Source organism: Sebastes umbrosus, chromosome 22, assembly GCF_015220745.1.
Source record: "Sebastes umbrosus isolate fSebUmb1 chromosome 22, fSebUmb1.pri, whole genome shotgun sequence".
Lineage (NCBI taxonomy): Eukaryota > Metazoa > Chordata > Actinopteri > Perciformes > Sebastidae > Sebastes > Sebastes umbrosus.
The window spans coordinates 20,370,849-20,389,181 of record NC_051290.1 but is presented as its reverse complement, the minus strand read 5'-3'; the positions used below and the strand labels follow the sequence as shown (position 1 = coordinate 20,389,181).

General features: G+C 43.0%; 3 protein-coding genes across 7 annotated transcripts in view; 1 reads left to right on the top strand and 2 right to left on the bottom strand.

The window, feature by feature from the left end:
- The window catches only part of LOC119481208 (serine/threonine-protein kinase pim-1-like), a 1,020,488-nt gene that overhangs the window by 346,739 nt on the left and 655,416 nt on the right, over positions 1-18,333 (bottom strand). The gene's annotated exons all lie outside the window — the stretch shown is intronic.
- The window catches only part of pcxb (pyruvate carboxylase b), a 370,637-nt gene that overhangs the window by 234,698 nt on the left and 117,606 nt on the right, over positions 1-18,333 (top strand). The gene's annotated exons all lie outside the window — the stretch shown is intronic.
- LOC119481191 (leucine-rich repeat and fibronectin type-III domain-containing protein 4) overlaps positions 1-18,333 on the bottom strand; it is a 45,362-nt gene that overhangs the window by 15,778 nt on the left and 11,251 nt on the right. The window contains exons 3-6 of the mRNA XM_037757906.1: positions 5,708-6,313; positions 5,440-5,602; positions 2,469-2,639; positions 179-340 (exon numbers count right to left, since the gene is read on the bottom strand). Coding sequence (XP_037613834.1) covers positions 179-340; positions 2,469-2,639; positions 5,440-5,602; positions 5,708-6,287 — 1,076 coding nt within the window. The 5' untranslated portion in view covers positions 6,288-6,313. The remainder of the gene's footprint in view (positions 1-178; positions 341-2,468; positions 2,640-5,439; positions 5,603-5,707; positions 6,314-18,333) is intronic.

Sequence of the window (18,333 nt, the reverse complement as noted above, 5' to 3'; positions counted from 1 at the left end):
CTCGTAGGACAGATTGTCCTTGAGACAAAGTTGGGAAACACTGACTCAATATATCATTCGACTTAGAACTATTCTTTTGCTTCGCGTGACATTGAAGAAGGCTTCACTGATTAAACAGATAAACAGTTGGTCTAAAGCTAAAAGACAGAGAATCCATTGAGCAAATGATGAAGTTTACCTTCCAGCCAGGTGAGGAGGTGTGGCACACGTCTCCATGTCGTCCCCACGGGTAAGCCGCCGTAACCATAGCAGTTCGCAATTGCAGTGCAGCGGGTTCCCACCGAAATTTAAGCTTATGACAGTATTGTAGGGGGTGGGACTTATGGCACCCGTCTGGGACCTGGGGATGACAGTAGAAATGGCAGTCAGTTCACTTAATGCCTTAATGAAGTTATTTTAAAGAGACTGTATGTAAGTTTTCACACACATAACGTGTTTTAATCGTTTTTTCATTGCCTATGTGTGAACAGGTTGTAACCTAACCTAAAAAATTAGACCTTCCGCGACTTTCTGGATTTCCTCTATCAGCCTGTAGACTGATTTTAATGTGAAGAATTCGGACCGTTTTTTCCGGGAAAATCCAACGGATGTTACGTCATGACACAACGGCCACAGGTGTCTTCTTACATATAGCTCCTTTAAATGTTATGTTCTTGATCAGTTTGACTTGATGGAAACCAATCCATTTTGAACTAACTACAAACATATCTTACCCCGTGCTTTACAATGATAAGTGTAAGAGTGTTAATCAGTTTGAGCACGACGGTCCAAACAGCAGAACTACCTTATTTTCCCTCCCTTCTTTACTCATTTCTCCCTGGCTTTGTAAGATTGCAGCGGTTTGTCTTTTATTGCTATTTAATTGTTAAGGATTCAAAGGAGGAGTGTAAAGGAACATAAAATAAATTTTGCCATGAAGTGAGGTCTTGGCATTCGCACGTTAAGAGCTTGCTGCTGGAAATGAGAGAAACAAGCCAATTTTGAAAATGGTCCACAACGGGCGGTCCAAACCTACCCAGGAGCAATACTGAGCAGCAGTGGTGCTGTTTATAAGCTTCTTGCAGCTGGCCTGTGCAAATTAAAACTGGAATCATTTGCAAATATCAAGGATGGAAACATGACTCAGTTAAGCTCACTTCCTAAGCAGGCTCTCTGGAAGATTGTTCTAAGGACTGGGGCGGTAATACAGTATCACTGGTATGGCATGATAGCTAAAAACACCTGTGTAAGAGGAAGCGCCAGTATAACACTTTCCAAGGCTACATACGGAGATAAAAAGCACAGGTGGGTAAATTTAAATGACAGTGTTTTGTAAAGCTCTCCACAGCACAAACAGCATGAACTGTAATGAAAAAACAAGACGGAGAGACGCAGAAAGCAATCTAAACCGAAGACGTCTTTTTTTGGAAGCAATCAGGTTTGAATTTAAATGTTGGATGCATCAAGCTGTGTGCAAAAAAAAAGTAGAAAAAGAACAACAAAGATGATGGAAGTATAATTGACGTGGTAATCTGACCTTCAATTGTAACTTTATTTTTTTGACAACAAGCCTGGTTTAAAAAGACATCTTTATCGCTGATTGCAGCCCTGTTTGTCGTTTATCATATCGTTTGGTCTTGGCCTTTAACATTCAGCGTATTCACTCAACAATTACTGTAAGACCGTATAGCCCCTAGCAATTTGCTTTATATCTCAGTTGTGCTGAGCGCAAGTTTCCCCGAGGTCGTGCCACAGCTGGACTCTGTGAGATAGTTATTTCTGAGTTAGCTGGAGCTTAGTTGGCACCTCTACAATGAGGTTTTCTTTTCTTTACCTCCCTCATTACTTTCCATCAATTCATTTCCAAAGTTGAAAATGTATGACCGGCCAGTTAAGTGGGCACTAGAGGTCTTATTTATTCATCTTTGCAGCCACATGCCCCTGTGGCTTTCTTTGCCACGCATAGTGTGGAACAAACCAATGTCCCATTTTTTTCTGATAATAGAACAAAAAAAAGGAAGTAAAATGAGAACACAGGGTTTGATTTCCTCCTGTTTTCCGAAACCTAACTAAGTAGTTTTGTTGCCTAAACCTCTAAGGTTTAAGGTTGCCTAAACTAAGTTGTTTCCTGAGAAGATGGAGCTTTATTCTGAAAAGACTGTACGCATTTAATGAGCGGAAATTGACACGTGTTGCTGGATATTCGTAGAAAAACGCACGAAAAATGAAGAATAACTTCTCGTAAGTTCATACGAACCGTTGCATGAGGTTGACATACTGTACATGTGGATAATTAGATTGCATACTAAACAGTTAACGGAGTGACTAAACGCTTTTTATAGAATGTCTGAACACCGACATCATCCCCCTGTGTTTCAGTGCCAGAGCTCTCCTGTTAAAATACCACTCTGGTGGCTCCTTTAGTGTCGTCTGCCACAGAATATTTCCACTAAGCCATGTCTTAGAGAAACATAAAAGGAGAAGCTTACCTTGCGAATAGGGGATCAGGAGGCATGGTTCGGAGCCTGTTGGAGGTCATATCCAGCCTCGCGAGCTTGTACAGCTCCCCAAAGGCTCCATCCGCTATGTGGTCTATCAGGTTATGGTCCAGGTTGAGAGTGTGCAGGCTGCCCATGTTCTGAATGGACTCCCACGGTACCCTGTAGCAATGAAACAGAGGAATATTTAGTGTGAGAATTGAAATGAATTAATAGATGTTGTGCCAAGATTGGTCATTTATTCTTGTGGAGGAATTAGAGAATATGTCTTGATGGCAGCTGTGAAGACAGGTCCACCACTCTGATGGTTAGTGTCCCCTGATTAAGGGATGAGTGTTGCTGCTATCAGTCAAAGTTTACTCTCTATGTTCTGAGCACATTTTCTCTGTTACACTGCGGAAAAATGAGACTAATTACTGGTGACATCAATGACAGACTACAACAACAGATGCTCCCTCTCCTCCTCAATCCTTCTCTTTTTCTGGGTTTCACCCGTCCCATCTGTGACCCATCGCTGTAGTTATTTAGTATTCCTTTAGTGCAGGCGTTCACTGAAGAACTGGTTTGGTCAAAACCCGAGAACCACGGAGTAAATGTGAAGAAATGCTTTTTTTTTTATTTTCGGAGTCATACCTACATTGTTGATTCCATCTTGTACCCTGTCTTTGTTGACTTCCACTATACTGTGTGCCTTCTTCTTTAGCACAATATATGTCTGGCAGAGGCTGCATTTGCTTTGCGTTATCAGATAAACACTGCAGCGCTCTCAGCGCTGAGACAACCTGCTACCCCCTCAATATCCCACAAGGAAGTTGATTTCAAAGCTCATTTGGGGAGAATATACTGCTTTGTGTAATGGAATGAATTAGTTTAATGACTTCAAGGGGAGAGGAAAAGAAAAGTTGTTAAATTATTGACTGCTACAACAAACAGCAGATGGTCACTATCTTTGTCTATAAAGTGTAACGTCTCTGGACAATAGGCATGAGAGGAGAAAGAAGCTCTAGGCTTAATGCTGCATGTCGCACTAAGATTCCTCTTTGATCTGGTCTTAATTACACTTTAATTTTGTTATTAAACTCATCTTACAAACAGGCCTTGATAAATAACAAGTCAGATGTAGATAGTGCAGAAGGCAACCAATAATTAGGTCATAACTAAGGCTGTCAATTGATAATATTATTATATTTAATCATGATTGGTTGCAAATTAATCACACATTTTTTATCTGTTCAAAATGTACCTTAAAGGGAGATTTGTCAAGTATTTAATACTCTTATCAACATGGGAGTGGACAAATATGCTGCTTTATGCAAATGTATGTGTATATTAATTATTGGAGATCAATTGGCAACACAAAACAATGACAGATATTGTCCAGAAACCCTCACAGGTACTGCATTTATCATAAAACAACATGCTCAAATCATAACATGGCAAACTGCAGCCCAACAGGCAACAACAGCTGTCAGTGTGTCAGTGTGCTGACTTGACTATGACTTGCCCCAAACTGCATGTGATTATCATAAAGTGGGCATGTCTGTAAAGGGGAGACTTGTGGGTACCCATAGAACCCATTTACATTCACATATCTGGAGGTCAGAGGTCAAGGGACCCCTTTGAAAATCGGCATGCCAGTTTTTCCTCACTAAAATTTAGCGCAAGTTTGGAGCGTTATTTAGCCTCCTTCGAGACAAGCTAGTATGACATGGTTGGTATCAATTGATTCTTTAGGTTTTTTTAGTTTAATATGATGCCAATATCTTCACTATAACTCTAAAACTGAGCCCGCTACAACCTAAAAATCACAAGTTGTGTGTAATGGAAATTATCATTACACATACATTTTCCATTACATGTGTTAAAGTGTTATAGAAATTAGTAGTATTAAAACAAATTTGTGTGATTATGGCGTTAACCTTGACAGCCCTAGTCATAACTTCTTTTTTTGTTTTATTATTTAATGAACAAAGACTGTAGTTGGCAGCCTTGCTGCATTGCTCAACACCAGCGTCCCAGAAAGTTAACGGCATGAGCTCAGTTCAGGCTCCAGAGTTGCTCTGTAAAACTCCGCTCTGAGCAGTATGTGAACAAATCTAAGCCTTCATAAGTTTCCTTAACAATTAACTACGCAGCTGGGCCGCCCCACCTGGATGAGCTCTTCCTCTGCTTAAAAAAAGTTCTCATATGACATAATGTGTTTCCATTTTTGAGCATATTTAATCTCGATAAGAAAGAATCAAGAGATGCAGGCTCGCTTTGAATCTCAGCTTCCTCTCAGTAACCCACAACAAAGGGCAAACAGCAGTCGCTAATGTATGCATCATTAAAACTCTTTACACTTCTCGTATGGCATGGTGGAGGTTGGAGTGAGGCCAGAGAGCTCCTGTAGAGGAGACGAATGAAACGTCTTAATCAGAACTGACAGCCAAAAGCTGCTGAATTCATCAACGCAGTGGGAGAATATGAAGAGGAGAATAGGGGGAGCGATAGAGGCTATCATCATTGTTCTGACTTATTATTTAGTCCGGAGGAGTACTGTCTCCATTGTCCCAGATAGAGATGAGTGGAACACTACACATATAGAATAGTTAAAGCTATGCACACTCATACACGGTAGGGCGAGCGCAGGCGTGCACTCATCAAATCTTAACAAAATCGAAGTCAAAAGAAAATTAGGACCTCATCAAAATTGATTCACTTTCAATTTCCTGAGCTTTTAGTCCTCTCTCCTATCAGCCTCAGCAGTTTGCGCCGGTTCCTCTTCGTTGTGTTTGCTGACTCTTGCGCGATCGTACGAGGCGTTTTCCAGTCTGCCTCCGAGTTTTTGGGGTCTGAGCTGCAGCTTTCGCTTTAGACTCGACACCTGAGCAGAGTGTTAGTGTGTTTCTACTTAACAAAGCAGAACGGAGGACATTGTGTGAATGCACGATGCGTGTGAGTGATCACAACAGAGGCTTACCTCCTGAGGTTATTGTAGGACATGTCGAGGTCTTCCAGTGTGAGCAGGAAGTCGTCAAAGGCCTGGGAGGAGACTTTGACCAGCTGGTTGTTGTTGACGATGAGGTGTTGCAGATTGATCAAACCTGCGAGGTCTCTGGGTCCGAGTGCTGTCAAGCGATTACCTAGACACAGAAATATGTCAGTTAGAGGTTTTAAGTCAGTGTTTCCGTCTGAATATTTTACCAAAACCAAGTAGTGAGCAGGATTGTTTTACTGCTTTGGCTCACCATCCAGATGCAGCGAGCGCAAACTCTCCAGGTCACCAAAGGTCATCGGTCTGATTATGTGTATGGTGTTCCTCGACAGAGTCAAATCAACCAGTCCGCTCATGTTGACAAAGTCGATCCCGCCCACCTCCGTGATGAAGTTGTCGGCCAGCCGCAGCTCCACGGTGCGCCGGTCGACGTGCGGCGGGACGAACAGGAGGCCCTTGTCGGCGCAGAGCGTGCTGAGCGACTCCGAGAGGTTCCGGCACACGCAGTGGAAGGGGCAGGCCGAGACCACGCCCCACGTCTCCCCGGCTCCGATCAGAGAGGGCAGCAGGCAGCATGTGACCAGAGTCAGCCAGTGGAACGCCGGGAAAGGGAGCGGGTCGGGGAGGGTTCGTTTCGTGGCCCTGGGGCAGGCGCAGAGATGGGATGAGGAGGGCAGAGATGACAAGAAGAGAGGGGGGAGAAGAGAAAGAGAGAGGATGGATGGAGGGAGGAGGGAGGGGAAGGCGGAACGCTCTGCCCGCTGTTCTGGGTGGAGGTGTGTGTGGGGCAGGTGTTTCTGTCTGCGGGGATTGAAGGGTGGGGGGACAGGCATGGTAGAACGCCTGGCGATCCACAGACCTGGAGAGAGCGGGGGAGAAAAAAATGGGTTTAAGACTCATTCCCTGGCCAGAAATTGTTTTATAAGAGATGTCTGAAGTGTGTTTTTGTGTCTGCTTTCCTGTCTTCCACCCACTCTGACTAGACGGAGCTGGAACGAGAGCCTGTTCTACACACATGCAATACTTGTGTGGGCTAAGGCCTCCTCTTAAACGAGTACCACTCCGCGCTAATGCCCACTTGGTGCTTCACAGCATAAAAGAAATCCATATTGAGGAATGGTGGACGCCCCTGCATCAAACACTTTTTTCTTGCTGTACCTCTTTACAAGCTCACAGTTCTTCACCGCTACAGCTTATCGCCTAGCAACAACATCCCAAAAGACTGAACACAGCCAGTCCCCATAGTAACAGTTACCTAGAAACCTGCGAGAGCGGATTAGACACGTGTTATATCATCACCGGACCCTTTCTTAAGACTGTGGGTCAGAGAATCAAATTGGGTCAGCGGCCTATCAGGCTTCATTCCGCAGCGAGACTCGAGCACAATGTAGGTCTCAGTAGGCTCAGCGCAGTACAACAAGGGGCCCGTTGTAATCTCAGACATGCAGAAAATCACCCAGTAAACACACGCTTTGTACGTCCCCTAAATACAGCTATGGTGATGGTAAGGTATAGAGATGAGTCACCGCCCCTGATTGGCATGCATAATAGTCGTCATAGTAACTGTAACCTAGATACAGAGAGACTGACAGGGAGTGTTGATAACAGTCACAGCCGCGGCGACTAGGGAGAGGAGACGGAGAATGAGACGGTGAGTCAGAGACAGACAGACAGAGCACGGGTGTATTTTTATCTGGAAACTTGGAGTAGAAGCCTCGAGCACCGTAGTGATTATATAGTGATATATAATGTATGCAACCTAATACTTTGAGTAACGTCGAGGCACGACCGTATATCATGCTGACTTCACAGGTCGACGCAAATTGCCGGCTCAATATTTTCCATTAGGTGCTACTAGCTTTGCTCTTTCTGCGAGGAAACTAGAAGAGGGTTAAGCATTTAGCTGGGATGCTGCAGCGGTGTCGATATCAAAGCGCGGGGGTTTCCAGCTGCATTTTGCACTCTCCTCCCCACTACATGGTTTGCTTTGGTCTACCTCCAAAATGTGAGCTCTATTAGAGTCAAGATAGAGAAAAACCTAGTGCTTGAAATGATGATGTATTTCATCACAGCCTCCTAAATGTGTTCACTGTTAAGGCAAAGAGAAGGAAGGAAATAAGCAGTATCCGTCTCAGATGATGGGAATACATTACTCATGGATTACTTTAGGCTCCATCGAATGGTATCATTACTTCCTTAATGTCGTGCATTTCCTTTTGAAACAGGATCTTTGGGCAGAACATTAAACCGATGGGCTATTAGTTAAAGGAACAGAGAGCAGCATTTAGAGGGTACTATTGGCAGAAATGGAATATAATATTAATAAGTATGGTTTATTTAGTGTATAATAACCTGAAAATAAGAATCTGGGCTTCTTCTTCTTTGCCTCTTCTTCAAAATCACATACTATGCCCAATATGTAAACTATATTTCAACATACTTTTGTGTGATTAAACATTAGTATGTATCCTTTTGGATGCACTGAGCAGTAAATTTAAGTCGTCACTTCCTGAGAGCCTTCTTGCCGGTTGGAGACACGTAACCATGGTAACCCATACCAACCTTATATGACCAAAACAACAGTTTGTTAGAATCAAAATCTGAATTAATTTACAATTTATATCAGGCCTCTTATACGACGTTAAATCGATGTTACAGAGCTGTCCGTCAACGTCGGTTTTGAACGTTGTTGTCACTACCGCATTGCATTGTGGGATATTGTGTCCAGCGTTGCATACTGTAATGTTTCACCGGAAAAGTACGTAATTCGCGTACTATTGGTTTCGGACATACTAACAAATCTCACATCCTGTTTTACTGCATGTTCGTATGGAATTTGAAACGCAACTGAAAGAGAAATGCAGTTTGATTTGATAGGACGGGCAGAAATGCAAGTTTGTGTCCATCCATATGACCCTTAATAGTCTGCAACACTGCCTTTTGTTGTTGATTTTTGCAGGGCTGCCCCCTCTCAGTCCATCAGTCCACTAATCTGTTGTTGTGGTCTTAGACAACTAAGATTTCTTAGTGTCGATTTAGTTGTTTTTTAATGCCTTTTTCATGCTGAATGACTTATGAAACTCATGAGCACACCTCTGGTAAACACAAGATTTAAAGTGGTGCTTTTGTGTGATTCGCTGTAGAGAATTCAATAAAATCAACTAATTGATTAATTGTTAGTCAACTTTGAATTTACTTGGTCGAGGATGGCCCCAAATTTTAGCTTTTTGCTATAACTCTTCACACTTGAGTGGCGCTCGGTCGCTCTAGGGAGCTGTAATGACTACCAGGAACTCACTACCCTTTTTAAACCAAACCTAAAAATATAACTCCAACACACACTCCGACTAAGAAACAGATAGTTATTTCCTTATGTCTGGTGTCATCAGTTTCAAAAAATTGCTTGCAGCAGGAGAAGGTTGGGGGGTTGCGCAGGGAGGGATGGAGGGGGGGACAAAGTCACGAATGCCTGCAGTGACAGCCCGTCCCCAGGGCGGTCGACGTTGGAAGTCGACTGCTCCTGAGCTCCCGTGGAGGCCGTGCATACTAAAATGTGAAAATGCTCCAGAAAAAAAAGTGAAATGCCGCTTCAAAAAAAGAAAGTGTCTACTCTGCGGCGGCCGTGAAAAGCCCTAACGTCAGGTTCTTCAGTCCCGGCTCGACCGGCTTACCCCCTTGCTTTGCTAATGCTCGCTCCTCAGACAGCTTACTCTACCCCGCGGCTCTCTGAATGTCAATACGCTCGCGCACTCTCCTGTTGCGCGGCCTGCGTCTTCCCACTCCTTCTTTTGACCTTTATCTTAACTTCACCCCCTATTCCTTATATTTTCCCCCCTCCTTTACTCTCTCTGCCTCGCTCTTTCTCACTCAATAACTTCCTCTCCAGCTGCCTCTCATTTTCTACTCTCTTTAATTTTCACCTCCTCTCTCCTTGTGAAAGCTTTCACATCCTTTTCCTTGTGTCATGCACACCTTAACCCTCCCCTCCCACGGCTCTACCTCTCCTCCTCTTCCTCCGACTCTATTACTCCGGATTGCTCTTTGTTTCTTTGCCATCCATCCCCTACCATTTATCTCTCACTGCCGCGCTCCTCCTCTTGTTTTCTATCTGTTCCCATCCTGTGTCTCCATCCTTGCTCACCTTCCATCTTATAACCCTTTCTGCCTCTGGCTGCTCAGTAAATTCCCGCATTTTCTTTCTCTATATGTCTCATTCCCCCTCTTTCTTTCTCTCCGTCTTGTCTGCCCTTGAGGCAACCTGAATACGACAATGTTATCAGTCACAGCTCTACCCCACCACCTTCTCCCTTCTTTCCTCCCTCCTCTTTTTGTCTTGTCTCTCTATCGCTTGCTGACTCTGCTGCCCTCCATGTCTCCTTGCCTCTGCTTTCAGTCGCAAACTATGCACACATATGCACACACACGCCCTCGCATCCTATGCATCCTCACACGCACGTTTTTGTTCTATCTCATGCCGCCTGTCTCAGAGACACGTTCTTCTTTTCCACTTCTACATCTCAGCTTCATCTCTTCCTCTATTAGGGAGCAGATCTCATTTGCAACTAGAGCGGTGCAGTATTGAAGGCCTCTGACACACACACACGCGAGCTGTGCGTAACCCATCCGTCCACTCGCTGATCGATCTGACCCAGAGAGATGGATAGCACCCTGTCCCATTCGTTTACACTCCTCCCCTTCTTGCTCTTTCTTTAGTCTCCACCTTGTCTTCCGTGCCCTCTTTTCTATTGTGTTCCTTGTCTTTCCAGTTTAAAGGTGGCAATCATACAAGTAATTGATTTGTACAGGTATGTAGAGTGTTTGTTAGGGGGGGGGGTCGCTTTGTATATGGAGGCTCGGTGTCTAGACACGCTATGTACTTGCTCGATGCTCAGCTGTTGCAGTAGTTTCCAATAAATTGTGGAATGTGAATCAGCTTTTTATGCAAATATATTCATAAGGATGTGACACCAATATCTACAGCAGTAGGTACCTCAACATCAAATATATCTCTTTTCAATATGACAACTTTTCTACCTCAGCCAAGCCAAACTTTTTTTGCAATATTTTGTCTTTGTTTTGAATTTCATGCATCTCCATTCCACATTGTTTATTTCATGCACAAATTGAAAATGCACTCAAAAAACAAGTAGATGGAAATGTACCTGTTTATATGTAGAACCGACAGCTAGCGTTTAAAATGGGTAACAGCAGTCCTAATTTTATTGGAGCCGTGGCCCGTCCGTTCCTCTAGTGTAACTGATAACGCGATTTGAGGGTTACCGTCTAGGCACGATTGCGTTACCCTCTGGCTAGCAACAGTAGTTAGAATCACTTCAGCGGCAGTGTGTCTCAAAGACTCGCTGCCTTGATGACCAGCTGCACACGGACCACAGAGAGATGTGCGGAGGCTTTTCAGGCCGGGTAGAATCTAATGTTATTTTATCTCTGTTGATCCAGTTTGTTTGCCTGCTTCCATGGCTGCAGAAGGCTGTTGTTTGCATGCCAATTTGTTTCTTATGTGGCAACAGGGTGTTGAAATGGACAGTGGACATATCACACCGGCCCAAACAAAAAACAGACATTCCAAAACGGGATGGAAATCTCAAAGGAGAACATACTGGCTGTAGCGTTGTTGTCTGAGAAGCCAGTATTTCCTTAATCTCTGAGGACATATCACGGTCATTTTATGATTTATTACAGTACACACGTTACATATTGGTCTTTTAAAGATGGATCTTTGATAACGTAGAATATGAAATGTAATATAATGTATCACAATGCATTGTATTATGTTTCATAGCTTCTATTGTTACCGTTAGGGCTGCAACTCGATCGATTGATATGTTGGTTGTTTTCTATTAATCTTTCAGTTTATCGTGATATAAAACAGAAGAAATTTGCAAATCCTCACACTTCAGATTACTCAACTAACTGACTAGTTTATATGCTACATATTCTATATCAAGTTACTTATATCATAACATATTGCTGCTTTCAATTTCCTCAGGCATTAATGGAACTGCACCACTGGTCAAAAACAGTTTTTGCACCTTATGTACACTGGTGTAGGGTATTGTGTATATCTTTTTAATTCAGATTCTATCTTGCGTAAGTTTTTCTTTCCCTTATCTTTACCTGCCTCCTGTGCTGCTGCAACTTTCCCCCTCTGGGGATCAATAAAGTCTTATCTTAACACTTTACACTGATGCAGCGTACAGGTGCAGTACAGTATGTGTGGGTCTACCATCAGCGAGTATCTACACCTACTGTATATGGTTATGGTGTGTGTGTGTGTGTGTGTTCCTGTTTGTGAATTAATGTGTCATTTTCCAGCACTCTAAAGAGTTTGCTGCTGAATTTGCAATAAGAAGTGATACACACACACACACACAGCCGTATAGCAATAAGGCCCAAAAACCCTTTGGTATCAAAGTCTGCTTGATACTTTTTGGGAAGGAAAGAATAAAGAGAGTCTGTCAATGAAAGATAGATGATAGAGACGCAATTCACAGAGGAGGAGAGGACAGAAAGACAACATGAAAGGAGATCAGACAAAGAGCGAATGAAACTTAAAGAAAAATGTGTGTGCATGTGTGAGAGAGAGATAGTGAAAATTCACATGAAAGTATGAGTCCATTTGGCGGTGTATGGGTTTTGGGAGTGTGTGTGCTCCTAGACACGTGTTCGGTACAAGTGTTCGCAGCCGCTTAGTTTTTTTTTTATTGTTGTTTTTTTCTTCCGCTCCCTCTATTTTGGGAAACCTCTCGCTACGCTACCCTGCGTGAACCCTCCACCCTCCAGAGAGCAAGAAGCAGGCGGGCGGAGAGAGCGGAGAGGCTGAGAGTGAGAACACGAGCTAAAAGCGTCTGTGGAGGGAAGGAACTACTCAGCGTACCCCCAGTGTCGGGAGCACGACTCTGAGCTGCGAGGCTGAACCTTACCTCACCTTAACTTCCAAAAGTTTCTGTTTTGAACATCCACAGCGGGGTGCCGCTTCTCTTTATGACGCTGCTGCTACATAGCTTTAGGACGATGAGTTTCCATTAGTGGTGTTTTTTTCGGCGTTGCTTTTGAACCAAACTGAGGCAATTAAGAGACGCTTCATGACTTAAAAGCTCTCTTTGGAAGTATCTTTGATATTTCACATGGAAGTCCTATTACACTTAAAGGCCTTAATTCCCCTTTTGGTCTTTAATGCTCTGTGGACTATTATAAATGTCAGGCCCCCTTAAACGCCAGCCACAATGATGACGTTGTGGTGTTTGCATGTATGCTTCCAGATCTGCATATGTGTTTGTGCATCCTCTCTGGCACGCGCAAATGCCATTAGCCCGTAATCGACTTAAATCGACTTAGGGAACGCTGCAGTGTTTATAAACAAGGGGATTTGCATTAGCTCTCAAAAGCCACTTATCACTAGCACAGTAATCCACAGATCTGATTGGCACTGCGAATAGGTGCGCCGCGAGGCTTCAGGCAGAATCGCTGCCAGCCACGGCTTCGCGAAGGGGTTAATGTTTGTCTATACGAAGTGTGGAAAGAATGGAGATTTTTGAAAGCGACGACGTCAGTCGACTACCAATACATACTGCTGACGTGAGCTAGGCAGCATCGTTTGATCAGAAAATACACACAAGCTCTACTGGCACAAATGCAGGGATCAAATATAGACACACAGAGAAATTCTTTCAATCACACTAAGGCTTCCTAGTATGCACTCTTACTCATAATCCAGGCCCTTGATATTAGGTGAGCGCTTGCATACAGAAACAACTGCTGGCATACCAAAACAGTCTTCCCACACAATCATAATTATAGGGAGGCCGACACACACACACACACACATACACACATACACACACACATTCTCTCTCTCTCTCTCTCTCTAGGCAAGGAACAAAAGAACGCCCACATAGCCTCTTCGTGCGGCAGTCGTGTGTACTGTAAGCCCACTCATCCTTTTGATACTATCACTCCTCTCTGTCATTGCTCTGTCGTTTTCCATCCTCTTTAGTCATCCAGAGTATAGAAAGCACCGGGGAGAGGGGTGCAACATTGGATATGGAAACGGACAACAAATGGGGGACGCGGAAAGCTGCATGAAATACAGCGAGACAAAACGAGAAGAAAATGGGAGAAGAGTGCACAAGATGGTGGAGGAGGGAAGGGGGTGTAAAATTGGAGGAACCCGAAGATCTGAGGATGAGTGGAAGAGCGAAGGAAGTAAAGGGTTTTGAGGAAGACGGAAAGAAAAGAGGGATGAAGAGTCAGTGTATATGAATGTGTGTCGTTAAGCGGATGGGCAGAGAAATATGTAAAGGCGATAAACGGGTGAAGGCCGCCATCCATCACTGTCAGAGAGAGGGATGAGGGAGGGAAGAGTGGATTTGATTAGGGGAAAGGAGTGCTGTGTCGAAACTGAGTTTGCAAGGCATCGCCATCATGGCGGTGGGAGACGCGAAAAGAGGGAGAGGCACGGCTGAAGGATGGGAGTGAAAAGGTGATGAGGTTAAGAGTGAGAGGTGGAGGAAAGAGGTCACCGGTCAAGAGGATGACAGTTAAGTTGTAAAGGATTGGCTGGTGGCATATAACACAACGCTGAAACATTATTGCCACGATTTAGCCATCGTAATGGTCTAAAAAAATGTTGGAGTTTAGCGACGACCTGTACGACCTGATTGTTTAACAAGTAGCCAGTTTACAAGCTAATTTTAAACCAATAAAAAGCTGAATCACCGTCAGACGATAGCCGGTGGGTTCCCAGATTGCATTGCGGCCATTGCGTTTCACTTATTTTGCTCTCCACACAGACCGTTTACCTTTTCATTCAACCAAAACCTGCTCAAATGCGATCGATCAGTATTACTCAGACTACAAACGGAAACCAGAACGCTGCGGATACCAAAATCTTGTCCCGTTGCCTACAGATTCTGCATATGAATGCAGAAGCAGATCATACAGATTAGTGCCAATATGATAGCAGTGTTTCAGGACAGCTTTACTGGAACCTTGCCTAAATAAATTACAACCTAAAACTGGTGAAATGTTAGATTAAACAAGGAATTAGGTGGTTAAAGGACAAGGAAACAAAATCTGACCAGATGTTCAATGTCAATTTTGGTACTACAAACCGTTACTGTATTTTTTTTTTTTAGCTGAATAGTGATATTGATTTTTTATAATTTAACAAATCCGATAATGATACTGAGTGAACTGTATATATTTAGATAAACAAACAACAAACAAACTTGATACAGATCCCTGACACGATAATGTGCATGGAAAAAGCTTGTAATGAGAACACACTTCTTACGTTGGATGTGTAATTTTCACACCATGTAGTCTGCAATGTAGTGACGTAGGATAAAAGGGGAGAAAGGCCGCTAATGGCGAGCGGGAGGAAAGGTGGATGTGTCCAACATACACGAGACTTTCAACCAGGTTTGTCACGTTTTTTAGTGACGTTTGTTAAGTGTTTTCCACACTTATCTTAAGCCCAACCGTGACGTTTTTCCTAAACCTATCCAAGTGATTTTGTTGCCTAAACCTATGTGAGTGGTTTAGTTCTTTTTTAGTCAATACAAATTAATTTCCATACCCAGCCCTACTGACCAGTCACCAAAAGTGTTTTTTACCATTTAAAAAAAAAAAAAAATATCAGTACAGAGGTTAGAATACTCCATACTGATGAATACTGGACAAATTCCTGCACTAACAAGCATTTCAACAGGAAATCCTGTCTGTTTTGGGTCTGTGACTGTAGTAGTCATGTGCGAAGATCAATACCTTTCAGACGCAGGTAGCATGTAATCCTAGTGTTTTTATCGAGTGTGTGCCTCTCAGAAAAGAAAAGAAAATCCTCAGATATCATTAAGTGATTGATGTGCGGTTGTTTTATAATCTGTACGGTCATCATGTTTTTTTCCAGCCGTATAGGCAGGGGGGGTATCGATGGGAAAAAGCTTACAGAACCCCTGAGGTACATAGTAGGAGTGAAACAAGAGGAATTGGAAATCAGAGAAAAGAACTGGAGTGTATTCTCTTTAAAATAAAAGGACTGCAGTGTCCTCACAACGGGGCTCCAAAATAATAGTTCTTCTGAAATACTCCACTCAACTAATTCCTCCCAAACCTCTGTGTTGTTTTTGAGAGAGAAAAAGAAACAGCCTGTGTATCCGTATGGGTGTGTGTGTGTATCAGTATGTGTATACCCATCTGTATGCACCACCCTCTCTGACTAAATCCTGTTGGAATCCATCCTATTTGGAAGATTTTGATAATTGTTTCTATTCCTGGAACATTGCACAGTCAGATTTTTAAAAATGTTTTTGTTTGGGTTGTTTTGTTTTTTTTACACCTTTTTGGAGAAGTTCCACCCTCTGCATCAGTTTAGGAATTAAATGCTTATATAAAGAACTTGTTTTTGTCTCGCTGATGCACATTTCACAGCTATTGTGCGAAGAGCGTAAAAAAAACTCCAGTTTTTTGGTGATTTCCTTCAGCCGTCTGAAAAATCAAACGTTTGCCCCTTATGTCCAGAAAATTGACTTTTGGAGACATGAGCGTTTTCGTCAGAGCCGAGTGAAATTGTGCTTTTGGCTACAGCGCCTTATCTTAAGTAAGGAGTTCTTAAAAGTATCTATAATCTTTTAACATGGCAACACTTCAGAGGACGCAAGCCACCACGCTGTTTGGAGTGAAAACATGAAAATAGTATTGGTGAAGGCTTTAAAGTTGGGCTCTATAAAGGCTGCCACACTTTGCATCTACTTCGCGCAGATAAGCAACCCACTCTGTAATGAACTTAGAAAGCTTTGTTCAAAAGTTTAAAAAGTCAAAAAAGTTGAGAAACCAATGTTACCTTGGATTCTTTTGCCTGTTTTTTCGAGGCCAGACTTCCTCTCTGATGTCTATAAATGTGAGACTGCCTGATATTCTGAAAAACCAGGAGGCAGAGTTAACGCACTGCTCTTGATTTACCACAGGCTGTGAACTGGTGAACCGTGAAGACTTGTGCAATGGTGGACAAGAAAATCTCAAGCAGCGGGCCATAGCATTAAGCAGGCCCTGCTCTCGTCTGCCTCATGAGCAGAGTAGAGTGTTGTGCTGGATGTCACCGCCGCTCACATCTTTGCCGCCCCCGTAGTTGGCGGTTTTGTGCCCCCTGGTGCCCCACCGCCATTCAGGGTCACTGTTGCTAGAGCTGAGTAACGCAGAAGAGCTGTCTTTTAGTTTTCCATACATTTTCTTGCAAATAGTATCTGTACCAACGGTGATCAAGTGAGTAATTTCAGCCAAAGAAAGGCTCTGTTTAATTCCCCTCTCTGATATTTAACTGAGCACGAAATTAGTCATCATGAAGCCAATGTCGGAACCCATCGGATATTGGTGAAGATACTATCATCTCATGAAACTAAAAAAAACTAAAGTATCCATTGGTACCAACCATGTCATACTAGCTTGTCATGAAGGAGGCTAAATAACGCTCCAAACTTGCGATAAATTTTGGCGAAGAAAAACTGGCATGACCATTTTCAAAGGGGTCCCTTCACCTCTGAACTCAAGATATGTGAATGAAAATGGGTTCTATGAGTACCCACGAGTCTCCCCTTTACAGACATACTGACAGCTGTTGTTGCCTCTTGGGCTGCAGTTTGCCATGTTATGATTTGAGCATATCGTTTTATGCTAAATGCAGTACCTGTGAGGGTTTCTTGATAATACGTGTCATTGTTTTATGTTGTTGATTGATTTTCAATAATAAATATATACATACATGTTCATAAAGCAAGCATGTTTGCCCACTCCCATGTTGATAAGAGTATTAAATACTTGACAAATCTCCCTTAAAGGTACATTTTGAACGGATAAAAAATGTGATTAATCGCGATTAACTATATTAATCGATTGAATCCTAAATCCTAAAAATGGATTAACAACACTATGAAACCTGCACGACCAGCTCTACATCAGCTTCAAACCCCATCTAACTGCTAAGAAAACAAATTAGGCTCATGTTCCGCCAACTCTATGACCAAACTGCTCAGGAACTTTTTCTTAGCAATTCTGCTGCAGTGTTGTTATATCTGAGGCAGCCAATCTCCCACTCCTTGCTGAGGTTTTGTAATTCTGTTTTCCTCCCTTTGGAAATCCTGCACGACTGCACAGCTTGGGGATCAAATTTTTCTGGGAGGTAAATTGAATTGGCAAACAGGCGGAGGTGACAATGATTTTCCTTGGCACTTCATTGGCTCAGATTGTGCAAGGGAGCTGCCTTCCTTCACAAGATCTGTTATGAAGCTCTCATTTGAATCCACTATCTAGTCTTTACCTGCTTTAAGATCAGTATTTTTGTCCATATCTATAGAAGTAGACTGTACTGGCACAGGCTGGTGTTTGTGCACTTTCTTTCACAGGGAAGGTTTTTTTTTTTTTTTTTAACCTTGTAATGCTTCAGTGTCACTCCAAACAGACTGCAAAGTGGGATCTCAGCATTATCTGTTTTGAAAGACTTTCTGTAAAAGCAGTACTTTCATTCTATACATCTGTAATAGTCATACAGATGGATACAGTTGAGTAGCCAGAATGACAGGAACAGCTGAGCAAATGAGGGACATAAAGTGCTGAAAACAAGCTCTGGCAGTGCTGTTACGCTGCTATACCGGGATGCCTTTTTACTTGGAGAGGAATCGTTTTTCATTGGTGGATAGATGTCGTATCGGAGTCAGAGAGGCGGCTCAATACTGCTCTGTTTTGATTCTCCCTTACTCCAGATGGCAATAGCACAGTTGCATCTGATTAAATTGCACAGTAACGTGGTTTAAGATGGGGGGGCTGATAAAGCCTTTAATTAATAGCTGACAGTCTTCGGGTTTGCCA